Raw genomic sequence first — 23,347 nt, forward strand, 5'->3', positions numbered from 1 at the left:
AAAAAGGACATGCTATTACTTTAATAAATACTGTCACAGCACAATTGCCACTGTGGTCCTTTATTATTATTATTTACCAAAGAAAAATCCGATAATCCACAGAAAAACTTCCACCCTGATTAAGGTTTTCTCTTTACACAAACCTGGGACATGTTTATGCACCTCAGACAGCATATGACCAGGTACAGAGTAGTTTGCAAAAGAGTTTCTGAAGATTCCTCAATAAGCGACGTAAGAATCCGTGGAAGTTTTTTTAGAAAAATTCAGTCTGACATATTTAAATGATCCTTCAGCTACGAGAAAACGAATAAAAACCTGGTTACTCTCAAAGGATGCGGAGAAAAAACAAAAGAAAACGGTGAGGAAGAGAAAGACAATCGAAGAACCAGAGAATCAGAGAATGGTGAATTGTATTACGCAATCGAAAAGATGGAACACCCGAGAAGGGCAATGGGTATGCTGAACACATCTTTTATAAAATAAAAAGCATAGTCACATACCGTGATGAAGTTTCACAACTAAAAACAAACGACCAATACAACGCTAGAAGTAACGGAGATGGATTTCTGAAGAGCAGCAGGACAGTCACAATTAGAAAGGTTTCGCGGTGGGTGCTTAATTTTTCCGTTTTTGCAAAATTACCGGAATAAAATATATTAATATGTTAATAAAAATATATTATTTTTTTATTCGTTCGGCGTTCAATTACAATGGTTAGGGACCTCTGCCGCCATCTCCATTGCATTAGTTCCCTCAAGGTCACCCCAGACGACGGGCGATGCTGAAGTAACGAAAACCCACTACTACCCAGAACTTATGGCCCCTATTATTGCTTTGCGTTTGAGCGAACGAACGCTTACCGATTGAATCGACGTCGTCAGAAACGCTGCGCTGGTTGCCGAAGTCGTTTCTTTTTCCGGTTCCGGCTATGGAACCTCTTGGCGACGTGTGAGGCGATTTACCCCTCAATTGTCTGGGATCCTCCAATCGGCACCAGACCGCGCGATCGTCCAGGAACGCCTTTTGCAAGTCAACCGAGCATTCACCCAAGAACGCGTGTTCGTGGTGAGGTATGAGGTCCCACAGGGTTATCTCGAGTATCCGTTCCATGAGCTCGTCGGGCGGTACATTGACGAAGCTCAGGTTGGCGTTCCAGATGGGATTCTGACTGGCAGGCGCCACTTCTGTCTGCATGCAGTGCTCTTCCGTTCTGAAACGGGTTTGTTAAACCATTCTAGAAATTGCTTAAAACGCTTATTCAAGCAAACGTACGAATGGACAAATTGCTATATTACCGTTACCATACCCGTTCCACAGAAAGAGTATCTAACAATTTTAGGCCAACCATCTCAAAGGTTGTCGAAAAAATTGCAGCTAAACAACTTCGTCGGTTCGACAACGAAATCCTCCCAGACACTCAATCTGGTTTTCGACCTCTTCACAGCACTACTTCTGCCTTGCTTTATGTGGTCCTTGAGAAGTGAGGGAAGAAACTTTAATAGCAGATGCGTGTCGACAATAATATCTTGAAGAAGCCAACAGCGTCATTCATAAACAGCACGAATAGAACGGATAAATATGACCATTGACTGGCATTGAGATTTACGACCCGTTGGGTAGAGCTGTTCAGCAAGGCAACAGTCTTGTCTTTGTTGACGTTTGATGAAGTAGTCAAGGGAAGCGCTATCGAACACAATTCGACAACAAAATATGCTCTCGTACCATATAGCGATCACTCGCTGGGCGAAGTTTAATTTATTACGGACTTCGCCTTCGGCGACTAATCGATAAACCAGGAGCGGGATTAGAGTGGTGGCGGCAGAGTTCAAAGCGTCGGGCGTCGAAAAAAATTGGTCGTCTCGATATCTAATTCCACCTCGGCACTCTAGCGGGCGCGATAATACGATATTATCCTTGCTCTGCGGGCGATCCGATACGTTATTCCTTCGGGAACGTTCCGCGCGAGTAAGCAAGTTTTAATTTTAGCTCGATTGGTCTACCGCACGGAAAAATCGAATTAAAAAAGGGTCCAATTAAAAAATGCTCTGCATGTTTTTTAAATTTGTTGAAAATTCAGTTATTTACGTAAGCGATCTTATATATAGGGTGGTTCATAAGAGATAGATGTGAGTTTAGAGCGTTCGTTGTACAACGTCCTTTTTTTCTCCAGTCCATTGTAGTTGCCATAGCCTACTTCCGTTTTCTTGTTAGGTTTGGAGATAGTTTGGACCCATTGCCTTGTTATTCCCTCATCTAGTTTTCTGCCACGTGTTATTTGGCGTCTGTCTTTTCCACCGTTGACTTCTGAAGCCCATTTCCAATACTCTTCCATCAGTTTTCTTGGCACATCGTGATTTTGGCTAGGAGTATTTGATCAACTCTGAAGAAAAGAGTATTCTTGTTCATTTGCTCATTCATTTTGTAGGGTTTGTTGGAGATCCATTTTAAATATCGAGACATTACAGACATTTTTAACTGAATTGAGAGTTATTTTACATAGAAATCGATCCACTGTAAATTTTTGACTTTAGCTTATTTTTTTTAGAAACTATTCGTCTGACCCACAAAATAAACATGCTATTTGGAAAACAATATAATACGCTTTAGTACGAGTTGTTATAGTAATTGTAACAAACTTGTTATAGACTTGAATTGACCTTCGCAACAGGGACTTGCACATTATTGTCTGTCCCAGACTGTATAATAACGACTTTGAGTCATTTCGTGCAAAAAAAAACACAATCTCTTAAAAATATAACTGAATCGAAAAAGGGTATCATTAGTAGATAAGCAAAGCCGGTTCTATAATAAACTAGTCATATATATAGCATATTTACGTTAGAGGCAGGAGACAGAGTCGAGCGTAAGCTTCGGGCAATGAGCCAAAACCAAGACTGTCGTCCCTCTGAGCGAGATCGTCGCCGGCCAGTACCGCCACCACGAGCTCTTTCCTCTCATCGTGGTACCACACCTGGATCTGAACTCTACCGGAAACGGTACGTTCTTTAGCCAGTTGTTCCTGAAAACGAAAAGTAACGGTCTCAGTCGCCACTAAGAAAACTCGTACCTACTATCCAGGCGAGGAAAGAGAAGAAAGCCCAGAGGGGCGTATTGATTAGAGCACGATTAAGGCTAGCCGAGGTCAATGACCAGTTATCATAGGATTACGTTTAATATTAAATAGTTCAAAACAATTTTAAGTGCTTTTCTGAATGTTTGAATTTTCGGAGACAAGAACGTGTTACTTATTTTAAATTTAATACAAAATTAATGCCAACTATGGTGTTTGTTATATATTTGGGGTTCAATGCTTTATAGAAACTCAAAAACAATATAAGTGAATCGTTTCTCAAATGGGGTGTCATCAGTAGATAAGCAAAGCCTGGCCACCCGCCATATCGCTCGTCGATCTCGGCTTGTCTCATTCGCATCAAACCGGACAACAACCACAACGGACAGACAAAGAAAAAGAGAGGAAGAAAAGCGCCCTACGCACTAAATTTCATCAAGCAAAGCACATTCACGTAGAGGAGGTGACTGCGAGACAAACATGAGACGCGTGCCAGTTGGGACAGAGCGTAGCGGGTTCGATAAAAGTCGTTCATATACGATTAAACTGTTCGCGTACCTAGAACTGAATCCCACGTTGTCCCGTCGCAGAGAAGCGTGCGAGTAGGTGTACGAAATGCAAAGACCGTGGTTTTTGGAGCTGGTTTAATTTTGGTAATGGGTTACACATCGAATGACACACAGATGTACGGAGAGTGTTCGTTTAGATCCGTTATCATTAGTATATCGGACATGGGTCTGTCCCAGCTGACACCGATTGACTAACTACAGTAGAGAAATTAAAAAAAGGGAGGGATTCAGGTCGCTACAATTTCGATTAGTTTGTTTGCCGGCTTGTACGAAAAGTACAATATGCTTTACGTAGATAGGTAGGTACGAAAACATTACAATGAATATGATTTAGTGTTTTAATTCTATGTGAATTCTAATTAATAATTTTGCTTTTTAAAATGTAAAATTTATTTTAGTACTTGTTAATATCATACATACAGATATTTTTACACTGCGGAGTATGGAAATAAATTGCTACAAATTTTATTAAACCAATTCGGTTGAGATACTCATTGCCCTAGTCATATTTTCCACTTGTTCTGATTATTAACCAGTGTCGTATCCCTATGTACTATATTATCGTATGTGTCGATAGCTTTTAGTATTCAATTCGTTTTTATTTTCAATTAATTTGAAATTGTTTCCTTTTAATTTTTTAAGGAATTTTTTAAATAAATGCTTATTACCAAGCCAGTCCCTCCCTTTTTTACTTTCCCTTTGCAAACTACGTCGCCTCGTCCGCGTGTTTGTCGGGCGGCTTTAGGCATTCGAAAATTCGTGGGAATCGCTGAACCCGGCGGACCGAACGGACGAGACAATAGCATCTAGGCAACTACCTAATTACGTAGTTGCAGAGCGACAGAGTTTGTGGACAACAATTATTACAATTAGTAAACATCGAGTTAACGAATTGTTCTACTACGATTACGGTCGAGAAGCTACGCACAGATGCCGGACATTTTGTTTTCGCTACACAGAGTATTGTCGTCTTCGTACCTAGTTTTCGGCCCGAAGCGATATCGGCTTGTTGTTGGTAAAGGTCCGTTTTTTATTTTGCAATAGAAAAGAGATGACCTCGGTGCGTGGTACGGCTCCATCTAGTCCCCGCTTCACATGTAATGTAAAGTATATCGCTGTAAAACATTTCGAAGAACTTTTAATATTATGAAAAGGTTTTGCTTTTACGTACTTTCCATTTTCTTATATGCTGTAGAGGTTGGAGACCTTAAACAAAATAGAATAGAGACCACCAAAACATTCGGGAAGGAGAAACAAAGACCGTGAAGTAATAACCAGAATCAAAAGACGAAAACTTTAGTATTATCATGGGGACAGAGCAGTTTTCAAGGGGTACAAGAAGTGTAGATCGGCGGAATCTACCCTGGCTATGGAATTTTAGAGAGCGTTGTGACTGTAGTTCCGCTGAATAACGTAGAAGAGAAGCCAACAGAGTGAAATTAGCCATGATGATATCCAAACTGCGCTTGGAATGTCACCAGAAGTGTTCAGTTGTTTAGTTTAAATGCTGAGGTTGTTTGAAGCCATTTGCAGCCTTAGCTTTTCCATACAGTTAATGCAAGGGCTCGGGCATTCTTTTTTTAGATGGAATCAAATACGGATTTGTATGGGACTTGTAGAAACACTGTTTATTTAGTTTTTAGAAACAGCACGCCCTCTATATTCTTTCATTTTCGAATTGTGTTAAAGAAATTATTCCAATTTGATAAAAAAATGATTTTCACGAATGGAAACATTGAACATACCAGGGACCTTATCTTGAATGGTCTCTAGAGAGTTTGGAAGAACCATAAAATGCATGATTATAAATTTTAAATTTTTACGTGGGTTATTAGAAATTTAAAAGTTTGAAAAGCTAATTAATTGGCTTTTAAAATTGTTTCTATCCTAGGATTTACAAAAACATGGACTCTTTTAATGTAAATTCGAATCGATAAAATATTTTTCAATGCTTCGAAAGTTTATTACAGGTTGCAACGCAGGTACTTGCTAAAATTTACCATTAATTTCAACTTTATTGGATTATTATTTTCGGAGGCTGAAATGATTGTAAAGAAACGGAAATTAAATTAAAATGAAGTTTTGGTTAGTTTTCGTAAGATTAATTTAATTATTGTTTTGGAAAATTATAATAATAATACCGTAATTTGAACAAATATTTTGAATTTCATGCAATTTCGTGCAACATTGTTTATAGTGACATTGTTAGAATTGTAATTTACATTTATCCAGTTCAAGTGGCGCCAGCTATGTAGAGCTAAGCAAATTACTCCTTTTTATGTTCTGTGGTGGTACATATATTATGATGTATACGTTGTATACATTTTTACTAAGTATATACGTTGGTTTAAAGCCCACAGATATTGAATATATATGAGAGGGAAACTAGACAGCGCCGCGTCGTACCAACCTTAATTAGCTACATAAATTACATCGAATGTGCTACACAGAAAGGAACAGAGAAAACGGACACTTACCAACAACGCCGTCGTGTCAATTTTTTTTACACAATAACCTAATTTTTAAAAATCTACAAAGTATAAGCCATAATTTACAAAATATTTGGCCGATCGCCATTTTATACAGATTCGATTTTATAATTTACCATTTTGTTTTACGAGCTGCAACGTTCGAATTAAACCTCGACAAAAGTGGAGAGAAATTTTTGCTATGGGGAGAAAGTCTAAGGGTGGGGGCCGATAAACAACACAACTAACCAAAACTAAACTAAAAATGCAGCTTGCTATGGGGTAATAACGGCTGAACCGTTCGAAATCCCACTCTGTTGGCGATTCAATGGTAAATTATAAATGGCGGACATTTTGAGTTTACTTGGACGATCCAATCGGAACGCACATCGCGTGGAATGTCAAAATTATCACAGGCTCTTATTTTTTTTATTTATTTAGAAATATCTCGCATCGGATTCAGATCCGTTCGTCCAAGATTAAAGCTCTACGTTTTGATTTGTCACGTCGACGTAGAAAAATTTAAGAGATTAGAAAAATGACGGAATATGAAAATACAATAGATTTGGTAGAAATTTTATACGTTCCGTTATGAAAACGCGGTAGATGTACAGAGATACAGGTGCAAAGTTTCGCGATTTTTATTGAACTATACGTATTTTTGGTCGGAGGTGTGAGAAAAAGTGGAAAATGTCATATTTAAACAATTCGATGTGCTTAATACGGTATATTCTTATTATTTTTTATGACGTTTCATCCAGTGTATAAATTATAGAAGTTCTATGAACAATATTCCGCTGGCCCGATAACACAGAAGGAAGGTCTCCGATATGTTGTTAATTCTAACGAAGTGTTTTCTTCGATTCGTCTAAGTTAATATTCTTTTTAGAAAAACAAACGCTGCAAAAAATTCATCTTTATGTTGAAGTGCCAGCGAGTGTTCTAGTATTATTGCATAGTTTAGGCAGAAATTGAGGTTATGAGTTTAAAAATGTGTTGTGATGCTACTGATTAAGGTATTGCAACGAGAATTTAACCACAGACTAAGGAGGTGATACACTTCTTAATGCGCCTCAGCTTGTACAGGGTGTCCCAAATAGATGGACAAAATATAAGATAACACCCGTATACATTTTTGTTGAATTTAAAGCTGCCCACATTAGGTCACTCTTTGGCAATATTAGGTATTTTTTAAATAGCAAAAACATGATACTACTTTTTTTAAAGATATAATACTTCAGATATACGAATAAAACCTGTCGCTAACAATACAGGATGCAAATTAATACGTGAAAATTTTGAAAAAAATTGACTCTATACTACACACTTTAACAGATTTAAGTGTAGTGATGATTAGTAAGTCTTTAGAATTCATATTTAAAGAAACATTTAATAGTTATCTAGCTTGATTAAAAATACCTGATTACAAAAGTAAATAATTAAAGTTTATAGGCCAACTAAACAAGGTAAGAAAATTAAATAAATAAATCTATACAACATAAAATGGACTAAAAAGAGTTTGTTAATTCGATCCTTAAAGTTTAGTTAAAAAGTTTATAGGTATATAAAAATAAAATTAATATTAAGAAAATACTATGTAAAATAAATAATAATCATTATTGAGTAATTTTTGCTAGTACATATCTATTTCGTATATATCAAATAGAAGTCTAGCGTATCAACTAATAACTAATAATGTTATAATACCCTCATTGTTTTTATGTCTCTTATTTCTTTTTTTTTGAAAAACTTTCTATTAATCTGATCATAAGAATTTATACATATGTATAATTAAATTGACATAACATGTAGTCCTAATATAAAATTAATTTTTATTTAGGTGCGCACTTGTTGACACTTTTTTTCAAAATCAAGCTGGTTCCGCCACATACATGTTTTTATACTAATTTATAAACATTTTCCCCAAAAGAAGTATCAAAAGAAATATCAGAATATTTTGAAAAATTGTTGTTGGCTATGGCATCACAATCTTTTTTTTTTTGACACATATATATATATATATATATATATATATATATATATATATATATATATATATATATATATATATATATATATATATATATATATATATATATATATATATATATATATATATATATATATATATATATATATATATATATATATATATATATATATATATATATATATATATACAGGGTTTTTCACTTAAAACTCCGCACGCCAATAAGTCCAAAACGAAAAGAAATATTTAATTTATGTAAAAAGTAGTCAAAGTGTGGGGTCAAGTAGATATTTCCTAAAGTTTAAAAAATTCGACGCCTGCAAAGAGCTGGGCGTCGCGACGCGTCGAAAAATTATTCGATTGCAGGGACTTTGGAAATACGCGCATACAAAAGTACATATTATTTAAAAACTTTTTTGTTATTTACTCAAACTTATTTACTTTACCCGTTTCTAAGTTATACCGATTTAAAGTAAACATTTCTTGATTAATAAAAAATGTGATTTACGCTTATTTTTACAAGTATGCCATGAATGTTAGTTACTATGGCAACCATTGTTATCGCAGTTGTTTTAAGTGCAATTACAAACGTAAGTTGTTATTGCTGTATCAAAAAATTGTCACATTTTGTCACAAGAAATATCCAAATTTGTTCGGTTTAAAAAAAACTAAGAATTATTATGTGAAAATGGTGCAATTTAGCAATGAGGAAAAAGTAGACATGTTACTGGTGTTTGGAGAATGCAGATGCAATTGTAGAGAAGCAAAAAGAGTTTACGCACGGCGTTATCCGCATAGAAGAGTCCCCGATGCAAAAACCTTTTCAAGTTTATGTAAAAACTTAAGAGAATATGGCAGCTTCATGAAACCTAAAAGAGATAGGAACAGGACGGCTACAAATGATGAAAATACTGCTGCTGTAATTCAGCAGGTTGATAATAACCCCAAGATATCCCTATCAGAGATAAAAGAAAAAACCGGTGTTAATATAATTTCTTCGTGGAGAATTCTACATAGAAACTCTTTTCACCCGTACAAAAGTAAACTAGTTCATAAACTAGAACCAGGCGATTATGCTAGAAGAATATATTTCTTAGCGACATTGTCCGATTTGTATAGCCAAGATGCAAATTTTCTCTCGAAAATTTTATGGAGCGACGAAAGTCGATTTCAAAATAATGGAATCGTTAATAGACACAACTGTCGTTTTTGGTCCGAAAACCATCCTCGGTGGATTACAGAAAGAGGTAACCAACGAATTTTTAGTATCAATGTTTGGTGCGGCATATTAAATGGATTCCTTATTGGACCTTACTTTTACGAAGGAACTTTAAATGCAGATCGCTATTTAAGATTTCTTCAAACTACACTTCCGGAATTATTAGAAGAAGTGCCTCTTGACACTAGAATGAATATGTGGCTACAGCAGGATGGAGCGCCTGCACATAATGCCCAAATAGTAACGAGGTATTTGAACCGAGAATATCCCAATAGATGGTTTGGTACTAATGGACCGGTAAGGTGGCCGGCGATGTCCCCGGACATTACACCACCAGATTATTTTCTTTGGGGCTACCTAAAAAACGTTATCTATGAAGAACCTATCTAAGATATGGCTGATCTCATTAACAAAATTAGTGCAGCGTGTGCCGCTATCACAAGAAGGACTCTCCTACAAGTGACCCAAGCTCATCTGTTAAAAGTTTTTGATAGTTGTGTTCGACCAGATGGACACAATTTTGAACAAAATTTTTGAAATATCTTATTATGTAGTTAATTGCAATAATAATTTTGGTTATTAACTTGTAGGTATTTTACTGTTTTTTCATTTATTTATCATGTTATCAGAACTAAATCGATAAAAAATAATAAATAAAATCATACTAAAATAGTTGAAATCTATTGTTTGTAATTGAACTTAAAACAACTGCGATAACAATGGTTGCCATAGTAACTAACATTCATGGCATACTTGTAAAAATAAGCGTTAATCACATTTTGTATTAATCAAGAAATGTTTACTTTAAATCGGTATAACTTAGAAACGGGTAAAGTAAATAAGTTTGAGTAAATAACAAAAAAGTTTTTAAATAATATGTACTTTTGTATGCGCGTATTTCCAAAGTCTCTGCAATCGAATAATTTTTCGACGCGTCGCGACGCCCAGCTCTTTGCAGGCGTCGAATTTTTTAAACTTTAGGAAATATCTACTTGACCCCACACTTTGACTACTTTTTACATAAATTAAATATTTCTTTTCGTTTTGGACTTATTGGCGTGCGGAGTTTTAAGTGAAAAACCCTGTATATATATATATATATATATATATATATATATATATATATATATATATATATATATATATATATATATATATATATATATATATATATATATCCTGTAAGTGTAAGTTCAATAAAAATCGATATAAAAATATGTATTAGTTAAAACTTTGAAACGTTTGCACCAATGTGAAGCACGAAGTATCAGAGAAAGCGATCAATGGGTCATAAAATGCAACAGACCATCCAATAGACAGGCTTAACAACAAAATCAGATCAAAGTGTAAATGTAATCTTTATCGACACCAAAATCAATAATTTAAAAAGTACATTCCCTGATAATTTTAACACTTTTCGTACGAAATTCATTCTTATCAGTTCGGAAGAAGGCAATAAAATTGATTTTTATAAGCCCATCAATCAAGGTTTGTTGAGGGCGGGTGATATTTAGGCCGAATAAGAAATAAAGCCGTGTTTATACCGGTGTCTTGGGTAGTTTCCTTCTCGTAGGCGACGACGGGGTTTTGTCGTTCTCTGGTTCTGAAAAAAAAGAAGGAAATAAGACTGCGAAGCTGCCGAAAACCAAGGCCGAATCATCATCTATCAAGGCCCGCGATTAGATAAGGCAAACGCGTTCGAAAATCCTCCCGATCTGATAATTCTCTGCCCGCTTTAAATCGCCAGCGTTTTCATTACTCGCTCACCGTTTTCGTGCCTGAAAAAAGACGCAAGTTTTAAGCGTCGGAGTTGAATCGTAATGGACTAACATGCGGTGGATTGGGGATATTTTAGCAAAACCAACCGAGGAATTTCTACTTATAAATATTCGAGAAAAGCTTATTGTCACCTCTACCACTGCCATGATGAAGCTAATAATACGAGGAAATTTTCCAAAATCCTAAGAGTTGGTAATTTTTCAAAGAAACTTCCACAGGATACTCTAATACTATTTACAAAACTTCTGTATTTCTCTGATTGGCGAAACGTCAACTAGTTCGACTCAACAACAACCGACGCAGGAGCAGACCAAAAGTTTCTTAAATGATATAATACGACCAAAAATATTTTGAATTTATTGCTTTGTGGTTTTAAGTATTTTGAAACGTAAGTGGAAGAATCCAGAAGTTTTGTAAATAGTATTACAGTGTCCAGTATTACATCTTGTCCACATCAAAGTTCTAACTAACCGAAACTAACAAAGCTTTAAATCTTCGTTTATCTTCTACCCAAAATCAGAAATTTGAAAAACTAACGTCGACACTAGTGAAATGATCAAACTCAGCCACCAAACAAATGCATCATCGCACCAACTTCAGTTCTTACAAAAGGTTCCAACTACGGTGGTGATGAACACAAATGCATATCAGAAGAAGATTCAAGATATTTTTACAGATGGATCATATCGTAAACTGTTATTATACATTCAACGGAGCATTGCAAAAATTACATTAGATTAAATAGCCATAATGTCAAATAAAAACGTTTGACGTTTTAAAAAAAAAACACTTTCTTTTTAGAATTGTCTCAAAATATAAAAGAAAGCATTTAATAGTTTTAATTTGATTTGCTATTCCAATTGTAATAGGATATTTGGGCGTTGTCTATATGATTATGCATTATCTTTTTGAAGACTAAAAGAAAGATTTAAAAGATTAAAATATGTCACGGAAAATTCCGAAATGTTGGGGATTTTTTTGATTATCTGCCCGCGATTTCAACTAAATTAATATCGCGTCCTAAAAAATATGTTCCCCTTTTTAACGAATATCGGAAGTAACAGAGAGTTTGGCGCGACTGCGATGCCTATATAACGATGTATCCAGAAAACGGAAATACACTCGTTGATTTAACGGAACCCTCGCAATATCCCACCGCAAATTAAGGGCTTAAAATCGACGCAGACGATTTAATTACCATTTCCGTTTTAATTACGTCCAAATAGAGGTAGAACGGAAAGACGAAGTCTTGGGGAGCGCGCGACCGCCCTCAAGTCAATCGAAAAACGCGGTCGGAAAGAAACCACGCCCCCGTCACCACGCCCGAGTACCGCGATTGGTCGAGAAACGTTCGTGTGGGCGGAGCTTACCGTATAAGCCGGTAATGTTCGCCTCTGACGGTTTCCTGCCGGACGATGGCGGCGGCGGCGGCGGGGGTTCGTCGAGAAAGTCGCACATGCGCAGATCGGTAGCGTGTTCCACCAACAGTTCGACGGTGTCGCCTGTGTGGTGGTCCATAATGGCGCACACCTCCTCGAAGTTCCTGTCGATCAGCGACACGCCTCCCCACTCCAAAACCTAAACCAATCGGCGTCGAAAAAAGCGAAAGGGAGGGGCTGGAACTTACTTTGTCGCCCTGTTGCAGCCCGCCCTTTTCTGCGGGTCCTCCGGGTACCGTCCACACTATATAAGCGAACAGGTGGCCGTCAGGACTAGTTTTCCCTCCGACTACCCGCATACCGAAGCCTCTAGCTGCAAATGTCATGTCGTTTTTTTAAAATAAAATCTTTTAATTTTTCCACATGCAAGCATATAACAAATACAATTATATTATTCAAACAATGAAAATATCAATAATTAATGCTAAACATGTTCCACATAACCTCTATTATTTTCTATGCATCGGACAATATTTTTTTTCAATTTGCTATTACGACCGTGTCTGGAGTGCAGGAACATTTTTTGAATCCCTCTGAGTTTCTAAAATATGCCGTAAGGAAGTTATTTCAAGCACTGTTCATCTATGTTAATCATCATTGGTTCCTAAGATATTTTCGGAATCCAGAAGTCCTCTATCCGGGCAACGTCTGAAATCTTCGATATTGAAATCACTAATGAGAAAGTCGGCACTTTTCGAAATGGCGCGGTATAGATTAAATTAATAAAAAGAAGAAAGGATAGACCCGAATAAAAAAAGCGCAATGCCTCCGGAGAAACCGGGTCGATTTGAATAAATATGCGCATAAACAAATACGCTTGTTAGCGATCCGTGGAGAGAAATCGCGGATCTCCAGGTGGCAAAGCTGTCGTCAATAAAAATTCATGAGCTTATATAAATTCGAAACATCGTCCGTCTAGTTAGTCGACCGTCAAATTCGTCGCGATACGACGATACGCGAAGTGGACCATAGTAGATATGCTACGGAGGTTCTGTGCTAAAATCCCCAGCGCAACGACTACGGCTTAGTTTAAAATCTCAAATATTGAGATCAGAATCATTTTATACAGGTATGAGTTTTAAAATGTAATCTATAACAACAATAATAAATATATGACTCCAGTCAAAATCTTCTTTTGAGCCACGTATCGTACCGAAATCTACATTAAACCCGCAGATATCAACTAAAAACCCCCCTTGTTTTGACAAATGGTGGCTTTTTCTTCTTGGTTTCGTACGGATTACACACAAAATCGGCTTATAGTATCGAAAACCACATCAAATCTGCTGATATTAGCGCAGAACCCCACTTTCTAGGTCAAACAGTTACCTTTACTTATCGATTTCAATTATATTCCAGTCTCAATCGTCTTTCCTGTCAGTTATTAATTAAATAAACCAATAAAAAATAAGTTTAATAAGTAAAAATGTAAAACAAATAAGTTTTAAGTTTGTATTTAAACGTGAGTGGTTATTTTGTAGAAGCTGGGAGAACAATAGGCGCAGCATTTTTCAAATACTGCAGATTTGTTTGAATATACGAAATGAGGAATTCCTACTACGCGTACTACCTGACATAAGATAAAATAATCTACCTTTCAGCTGAATAATTTAACGTTTTGTGTGTACATAACATGTAGTAAGGTAGTATTAACTCTAGGCAGTTACATGTTTATAAAACTAGAGAATCAATAACTAAATTAACACCCAAGGTTTCTGGCCCTAATGATGAATACCTGCTGATCATGCGCTATGCTTGAATTTGGATGTGGCTTAATGCGAGTCAAGTAAAACAACAGCTCCATGACGTTCGAAAAGCGGCTCTTAGTCTGTGAACAGTGAGAAGAAGACTGAAGGAAAATAACGTGACCTCAAAACAACCGCAATTACTCCAGGTCATCGACAAACAGGCTTGCGCTTTGCACGGGATCATCTAAATTGGACATTGAACCAATTGGGGTCTGTTCTGTTTTGAGATGAGACCAGAATATTTATTTTTGGTAGTGACCGATGAAAAATAGTGTATCGAAGGCCAATAGAATGCTGCAATGTAGAGCGGAGCCCTTATGGAGGTGGTTCATGCATGATATGGGGTGCAATTTCTATGGACACAAGAACCGACCCGCCGTGGTCAAGGGGGTTAACAGTTGCTACAGGACTATGCTAGGCACACCACAAGGATCGTTTAAGATTACATTACAGAAGTCGGTTTTCGAGTTATGGAGTGGCCAGCATGCAGCCTCGACCTCAATCCGATCGAACGTTTATTGGATGAGGTAAAACGGAGAATTCTAGAGGTTAATGTTGCAGTAGAGGAAGAGTGGCTTAACATTCCACAACAAACAATAGCGAACTTGATTAGATCTATGCTTAACCGAGTAAGATATGTTATTAGGGTAAGAGAGGGTCATACCCGTTATTAAAAAATAAGTGTTAAGTTGCTAATTATCAATAACCCTATTTGTTTTTAGTAATAAAAAAAGTTAATTTGACTCGTACAGTTATTTTACTGCTCTAAACCTAAAAAGGAGAAATAAATTTTATTCAATTTAAAAACGTTTTAAAGCATATTAAATTTCCTTTCAAACAGCATATTTTTCTTATCTGATCAGTAGTTTCTTAGAAAAAAATGAAATTGAAGTTTAAATACGGACAAAAGTTTTAATAACGACATTCACTTTTCAAACGGTAAACATTTAAAAAAAATAATGACAGTTAGGAACTTTTTATGAAAAAATTCTCTAGTCATTGCTACGACGCAGTTTAGTATAAAAGGCTATTTTATTAGACCAACGATTCGACCTTCGCTCTCCATGTTGCAAGCGTTATTAAGTACACAAGCAAACCAGATTAGCTCGCAGCAACGAGCGAGAGTTTTGTTGAGCTGTTTCGAAGTTCAAACAAAAAATTCCGCTAATTCAATTTCCGCTACGTGAAAAATCTGATTATCCTGTTTTATACTTCAATCTTTTCTCTTCTAAGGAAAACCCGCCTACATTAATAATAAAGAAATTCCTGAAATATTCCGAAAGCGGCTTTGTTGTTTGAAATTGTGAGAACCGTTCTACCGACGGGATTAATTTGAAAACAAAAGTAATGGAAAATGGGGCATTAAAGAAAACCAAATAAAAGTTTTACAAATTTTCAGTCGCGTAAACTTCTTCTAAAAAATTTGTTTTTGTAAAAATATATACCGATCATCTCCAAATCGCCATTGTGTCCTTGGAAAACAAGGAAAATGGGTCATGCTGTGCGTCGAATTTTATTTTCTTATTATATTTTGACGCCTTTTCCAATGCGTTTTCAATATGCACCGGCAATATCGCGGAGCCAAAGTATGCGACGAATGGAAACGCCGCCATTTTGGAATTCGTCCGCGTGCCTCCGGGAGAGGCTCCTTTCCCGGATCTACTTAACCGACTACGTGACTCTCAAATTCGGTATTTATACACCGCAGGCATTTCTCGACTATATTTTCCCGGTCCTTCGCTCCGTATTCAAATGAAATACGAGAAGTTTCGAAACTTAATTATTTACGGTCTCTCTTTGCTTCGTCCCCAACCCCTCCGAAGCGATCGACCTGAAATCGGACTCGATTTTTTCCCATCTTGTCGTCGACCTGACACTCTTGATTGTTTGATGTCATTGTTTAGTATGAGTTATGAAATTTTTTTCAAACTTAGGTGGAATATGTCTATCGTGACCAGAGAAGTTGTGAGAAGGATTTAATAATAAATGGAGAAAACGTGTTTGCATAAATATACATAATTATCCACAAAAAGAGACTGAAGGCAATTAAGAACTGAAGAAGAAGTGCCGAAAGTATGTATAATAGAAAAAAAAATGTCGGGAAAAGTATACAACTAGGAATAAAGGCTAATTTTTATGATACTAAGATTAGATTTTGGATGAACAACAGAATTGACAGAGAAAAGGAGCATAGGGATTTGAATGCCCATTAACAATTAAGACATAATTCACCAGCCTACGCATCATTCAGGAATTATTTTTTTAAGAATTGAAATTCAAACATTTAAATTGTCTAGGGACACTGTTGAGAAAACGATCTTTCATATGTGACCCTGGAATCTTAATTATGAACTTCGGTTCTGTATTTAATCTTTTTAACTAGATTAGAAAGACATTGATTGTTATTGATTTTCAATCAAAAACAATTTAGTTTCACGTAACTCATGTGATATCGGCATCCTTCTGCGTATACTATGTACAAATCCTAGGGATAATGTGTGTACCCTCCGAATTCTGTCTTTATCTGTTTTATCCAAACATGATCCATAAACTACGTCTGGTTAAAGAGTCAGGGTTTCTTTGGAAAGTAATTGAAGACTTGAAACTAGTACCTTTAGATTTCCGTGTGAGCTAGGTGTACATTTATTGATATGCGGCGTAAAACGTAGAGACATGTCAAAATATAACCCTAGATTTTTTGCTTGTTTTATGTGTCTTCTACAATTGTAATGTTAAATGTAGATAACAGAAATGAAGAAGCCGATTTAACGCCCTTGTTATTGTAGTTAATACATTTGAACTGCCTTGTCAAAACGCGTAGGTCATTTAGTAAAAGTTATCGTAACAAAAGAAAATTGTTTCAGAAATCTACGTCACTTTACCTAGAATATTTTTTTTACTTTCCCTGTATTTTTCATTTACTTAGACTGATATTGCAAAATAGAATAGATTGTTACCCTTGTTTTAAGTCGATAAGTGTTATCGTTTAGCCACAAATCGACTTTTTTACTCTCGGCTCTAATTTTACCTGTAAATGTGATTTCATCTTAAATTTGAATAACAGAAACTTTCCATCTGCTAAGACATTCATCAATTCAACATTCAACATTCAACATTCATTTCGTTTATCCGCAATAATTTAAACACAAAAACGGAAATTTTTAGGACGTTTTAGATGTTTTTGCTCATAAATGACACACCCTGCATATGAATCAAACAACGGTCGAAGTAAAGGTTATAGCCCTGGATCTGCCATGTTTCCTGGTATATGATTTTTTCCAATAGAGTCTTCAAGAAAGTACTTGTTTTCTGAAACCATGCACTGGTAATAGTAAATGACGTCATCGCGTCTAGATTGAGGGCGAAAGACGGTGATTTTCATTTGGAATTTTTTAAATATCTTGAACAGGGTATGTGATAGATGAAAAACGTAAATACAAAAATTGTAGCTATCGATGTGGTCAATAACAATTTTTAAACCAATTGGCGATATTTTTCACGAATTTTGAATTACGACTGATAATTTAATAGCGATAATTGAAAAACCCTGTATATAATGCCAAAAATGAAATAAAAGTTATGGTCCCGGATCTACCGCATTTCCCAGTTCACAAATTTTATGGAAGTCAAAGTATATAAAAAAAAATTCAAAATTTTTTGAAAATACTTTACGAGATTTGAGTAAGCCCTTTTTCAACAGATGAAATGCGGGTGTGGACTTCTACCCTTCTGCCAAATTTGAAGTCAACATCTGCAAATTTAAGACACCTATTAACTTTTGAATATTGCACTTAATATCGTGAACACCTTGTGCAACAGGTAAAAACCTTAAGTATACAAGATTTTGCTGTTTATGCGGGGTATATCGCCATGTAAAAGGTACTGACATCCGCAGCACAGCCTTGATATGTGATATTGGGACCTATTTTTCAGTTTTTTTGAGTTTGTGGCGCACCCTGTACATTATTGAAAAAGTTTCAAGAATAAAATTTTATGGAGCCGTATCTTCTGCGTCTTTTTGTTTGCCGTTTTCGAGAAACGATTTTTTTCTTAGATCCTTGAAAACGTGGTTTTTAATTTTTTATAAAAATACTTCCCGACCTCCCAGCCGCCCGAGTTTCAATAGGCTTCGTTAGGGGACGAGGGTCCGTGTGTGTGCCAAATTTCAAGTCGATGGTTTCAAATTTCGGACACTTATCGTGTTTCATAGCAATGTCCAAAAAACGGCAGAAAATCGACAAAAAAAAGATGGCCGCCGAGTTTCGACCGCGGTCATTTTCAAATATTTTCTGTAAAATGTGGGCTTTGAAAAAGCACCAAAATTTTAACTCTCTACTTCAAACGGTTCAAAAGTTAACGCCTTAAAAGCCATTTCCACAGAGAACGGAGACAAAACAAAAAAAAATTTCGACCCTGATCATTTCTGTACTAATGGGGGTCCGAGAAATTAGTTTCGTAGCCAAGCGCGCCGCGCATACTTTCGAACAATTCCATTTCATCAACATAAATTTCGCTAAGCCATAACTACCAAAATATTACGATTTTGACTTTTTGTCACATGACTTTTTACCCGGTTGAATCTTTCCTTCTAGTTTCCGAACTCAATTTCCGAATAACCTGTATATTGCTCCCGTTCGACGTAATAAGTAAATTTAATGCGTCGAGCCAATCGAATTTCTTGAAATTTGGGTTGCAATTTGAAAGTCGACTTACTACGGTGAGCTTTGTCGGAAGGGTCTCTCCGTAGGACGACCCTTTTTTGGGCCGCCGACGCCGTTCCGCTGTCGACGTCGTGTATAACGATGCGAATTGCTTCGGCGTCCACCGACGCCTGTCTCCTGGGCGCCGCTTCGAGGTCTTCTAACGCGGGCGTAGGTCTGGGCGGTATGATCGTCCTCAAACCGCCCCCGATATCGGGCCTGCAACCAAAATCAATTATCGGCCATCATCGTAACCGTAAGTTCCGTCCGATCGTGGGTTCTTATAAGCCTACGTGCGTCTTATACCCCTCCCGTCCGCAGGTTATCAACGAAAGCTTCTAATCCCATCGAGGGTGATTTAAAAAAAAATATATGGCTAACGGATTTCGAAAGCGGTGATTCTAGGCCTAGATCTATAGGTGCTCTGTTTGAAACGAAAAGTTTTACACCTGCGCGTGACGAGCAAGTGCCTGCGCACCTTCGCTTGAAATCTGAAACGAATTAAAAATAGCAACGATTAAATTCACATTCCATACGCGGGACGCGATTCGCAACAGAAATTCGGGAGGCTGGATCTCCGTCAATAATAATTGCAAAATTAATTTTTTACTTTGCTAAGCCTGATTTTTATTAATATAAATTAATACCACACGTATCGATTATCAACCTTAATAATTCTTTCAAAGATGATTTTGTTCAGCAAATGCGAACTTTTGAAAGTAAACTTAGCACACTTTTCTGTTGAGTCGAACTTGCTAGCGTTTCGCCAACCATCCTGTTGGCTTCTTCAGAGCCTAACTGAAACTGGCTCGCAATTTCGCAATTTACTCTATACCCGCTTATATATTGTTTGATAAACACCGTCTCGGATGACTGATTCCCATATTGGTGACAGGTAGAGACCTGAGTCGCGGTTAAGATTGTCAGGTTGTTTATAGGTTTCTATAGACTTTCGGATTTTTCGTTGGTAGAAGAATTGATTACATGCAACAATTTTAGTTTAATCGAATAAAATTTTATGTCCGGTTTCGTGATTGTGTTCGGCAACAGCTGATGAATTTATTTGCCTTAGTCGTAAGGCTCTTTCGTGTTCTTTGAGCCTGAGTATTCGTTGTCGCATATGCGTGGAATACGGTAAACTACTGGCATTTCAAATGGAATTTTGCCTTTGACGGACCGAAGATGTTTCTGAGATCTTTGGACAAGTGGTAAATCTTATTTTGACGTTACATTTCTTTAGAACTTTTGATATGTGGTCAGTGATATTTTGAATGTAAGGAAGGACAACAGTGGCACGTGCGGGATTGCTTTCTTGCTTACTGCTATTCTAAGATTGTGGTGAAGTGTATTTTGTGATGGAACGCTTAATATCTATAATGTGGAAATTATTAGAGAGAAGAGCACAGGCAAGGTGTTTTAATTCTGTGTCCAGTGACTTGAGCTGAGATAGTTTTACGGCTCTGGAAACAAGAGGTAAATTAAGGTATCTGTGTGCGTAGGTTAAGAATATCTAAGAATGGGAGGTTATTATTAGTTTCTAATTCAATGGTTTAAACGTATGTTAGGCTGTACTAGGGACGCTTGATCATGACTCCAAATCACAAAAGTATCATCGAAGTAGCATTTCCATTATTTTGGCTTTAGGTGAAAGGTGTCGAGAGATTTCTTCTAAAAGGCTTCCATAAATATGTAAGCAATAACTGGTGATAGTGGAGATCCTATAGCTATTCCCGACTGTGTTTACCTGTCACCCACATGGGAATCAGTCATCCGAGACGGTGTGTATGTCCTTCATTTAGCTCCGCCCCCCCTGAAATAATATATGACAGTTTCAGTCAAGTTCTAAAGAAGCCAACAGGATGCTTGACGAAACGTTAGCAAGTTCGACCCAACAAAAACCGACGCAGGAGGAATCCAGAAGTTTTGTAAAAAGTATTACAGTAGCTTGTTCTTATTTAGAAAACGGATAGGTTTTTTTCGCGGCACTTGTTGCGATGTAGTTTTTTCAGGAATCAAAATATGTAGCAACTGTAAATCGAGCATGAGTGGTAAACGCGGATCCAGTTTCAACGGATCCCGCGAAAGCCGCGATTGTCGCGGGATTTATATTGCCTTGCGACATTTGAGGATCGATCACGTCTCGGCTTTAACGACACTTATTTGTCGCTCGATTTTATGTTCGAGGGCTTTCGACACACAAACTGCGTCTTTGTTGACGTCACTTGGTTAAGTGTTCCCACCAAAAGGGATGGGGGAAGTAGTTGGCTAACCCTGACCCTGACAACGATTTTCAAAATGTAAATATACTGAAAACAGAGCCTAATACTAAAAAAAGAGAACTCCACAAATCGATAAAAACTTTAAAACCGACACAAAAGGCTTTAGTAAAATTTACCATATAGTTCTGATTTAAATATAAAGTATAATCTGAAAACTAAATAAATTAGGGTGGCTGTCACAAAATTAAATCTAAAGTAAAAAATGAAGTAAATAAATAACATCGCCGAAAAAAAAACGTACTTTCGTAGTTCTGCTTCGCATGCCAATTGATATCTCAGTCCGCACGATAGAGTCGCAAACACGCCCATACTAATTCTATATTTCTGTTATACAATTTGATATATACTGTTTTATTTCTACAATTTTAAATCGTGCCGTCGTGTGTTGTATCTAAATGTTTCTATTTCTACATCGATTTCAAAATTATGGTAAGTTTTATCGTTCTCGTTCTCGGTGCCTTGTATAAAACCCTGTCAATTTTTTAGATATTTTTGAAAAAGACCGAATACAACGGTCAAAACGTCAAATAAATTTATTATGAATTAGAAACTGTCTTCTTTTGTTTGTTTTACGTAACGGACCATACCCAAGAAAAACATCTTGAATTTAATATATACAAAACGGTCCAAGAACACAAAAACAAACACTTCGAACACTAGGAAGTGTTTTCGGAGCGCGAGCATTGAAGATGCCAAGTGAGATCTTGGCGAAACGTCTGCGGGATCTCAGTCGGAGTTTAAGAAACGAACGGATGATATCCCGGAGTATAGTGTCATTTTATATATATATATATATATATATATATATATATATATATATATATATATATATATATATATATATATATATATATATATATATATATATATATATATATATATATATATATATATATATATATATATATATATATATATATATATATATATATATATATATATATATATATATATATATATATATATATATATATATATATATATATATATATATGATGACACTATATTCCGGGATATCATCCGTTCGCTCGTTGAACTCCGACTGGAATCCTGCATCCGACTGGAATCCTGCAAATCTTGCATCCGACTGGAATCCTGCAGACGTTTCGCCAAAATCTCACTTGGCATCTTCAATGCTCGCGCTCCGAAAACACTTCGAACACGAGCGCGAGCATTGAAGATGCCAAGTGAGATTTTGGCGAAACGTCTGCAGGATTCCAGTCGGATGCAAGATTTGCAGGATTCCAGTCGGATGCAGGATTCCAGTCGGAGTTCAACGAGCGAACGGATGATATCCCGGAATATAGTGTCATCACATTTTTCCATCCGTGAATCAATACGTGAGAATATATATATATATATATATATATATATATATATATATATATATATATATATATATATATATATATATATATATATATATATATATATATATATATATATATATATATATATATATATATATATATATATATATATATATATATATATATATATATATATATATATATATATATATATATCGCTCTGCTGCTGCTCTTCGTTTACCGTTTTATCAATACATTTTCGAGCGTAACCATTATGAAGCAAATTCTTTTTAATACTGCTTCATTGTACATTCATCACAGCGTATTGCAATTGCTCTTTTGCAGGGTGGTCGGATGATTCCTAGTTTGGTTACTTCAGAATGGTTATACTCGAAAGTTAGTGTAGTTTTCCTATATACAGAGATTCTGTACAATATAATACACTCAATAGAAGTTCGACAATCTCTATGTATTCTACTGAATCATTGTCGAACGTCTAGGTTGATTTGGTTTCGCGTCAACCCTCCGGGTTGACTTCGAGCGATTCGCAAAATGATATTCCACCCTCCTTCGAGGCAGAAAAAGAATCGGATATGCCATCGAATCTATTCTCGACTTCTAAACGACATCGTCCCGTAGAGATTGTTTTTTGAATTTTCCGGACCCAGTATTATCCACGTTTAGGCTCAAGCCCATACGGGGGGGAAACATTTTTGGGTTTTACGATGCCGTAAATCGCAAGAAAGCCGCGACAATGGCCGAATGCCGGAAAACCA

The 23,347-nt window shown here is 36.3% G+C and overlaps 1 protein-coding gene across 4 annotated transcripts in view; it reads right to left on the bottom strand.

Annotated features, from left to right (window-relative positions):
- LOC132697851 (regulating synaptic membrane exocytosis protein 1) overlaps nucleotides 1–23,347 on the bottom strand; it is a 91,572-nt gene that overhangs the window by 10,052 nt on the left and 58,173 nt on the right. For 3 of the 4 annotated variants that reach the window (XM_060663548.1, XM_060663549.1, XM_060663551.1), the window contains 7 exons: nucleotides 19,432–19,473; nucleotides 18,996–19,201; nucleotides 12,723–12,847; nucleotides 12,466–12,673; nucleotides 10,861–10,919; nucleotides 2,838–3,019; nucleotides 861–1,210 (listed from right to left, as the gene is read on the bottom strand). In XM_060663548.1, coding sequence (XP_060519531.1) covers nucleotides 861–1,210; nucleotides 2,838–3,019; nucleotides 10,861–10,919; nucleotides 12,466–12,673; nucleotides 12,723–12,847; nucleotides 18,996–19,201; nucleotides 19,432–19,473 — 1,172 coding nt within the window. The remainder of the gene's footprint in view (nucleotides 1–860; nucleotides 1,211–2,837; nucleotides 3,020–10,860; nucleotides 10,920–12,465; nucleotides 12,674–12,722; nucleotides 12,848–18,995; nucleotides 19,202–19,431; nucleotides 19,474–23,347) is intronic. The other variant, XM_060663550.1, reaches the window with a different exon arrangement.

Source organism: Cylas formicarius, unplaced genomic scaffold (assembly GCF_029955315.1).
Source record: "Cylas formicarius isolate icCylForm1 unplaced genomic scaffold, icCylForm1.1 PGA_scaffold_2__14_contigs__length_35257938, whole genome shotgun sequence".
In the NCBI taxonomy this organism is placed as follows: domain Eukaryota; kingdom Metazoa; phylum Arthropoda; class Insecta; order Coleoptera; family Brentidae; genus Cylas; species Cylas formicarius.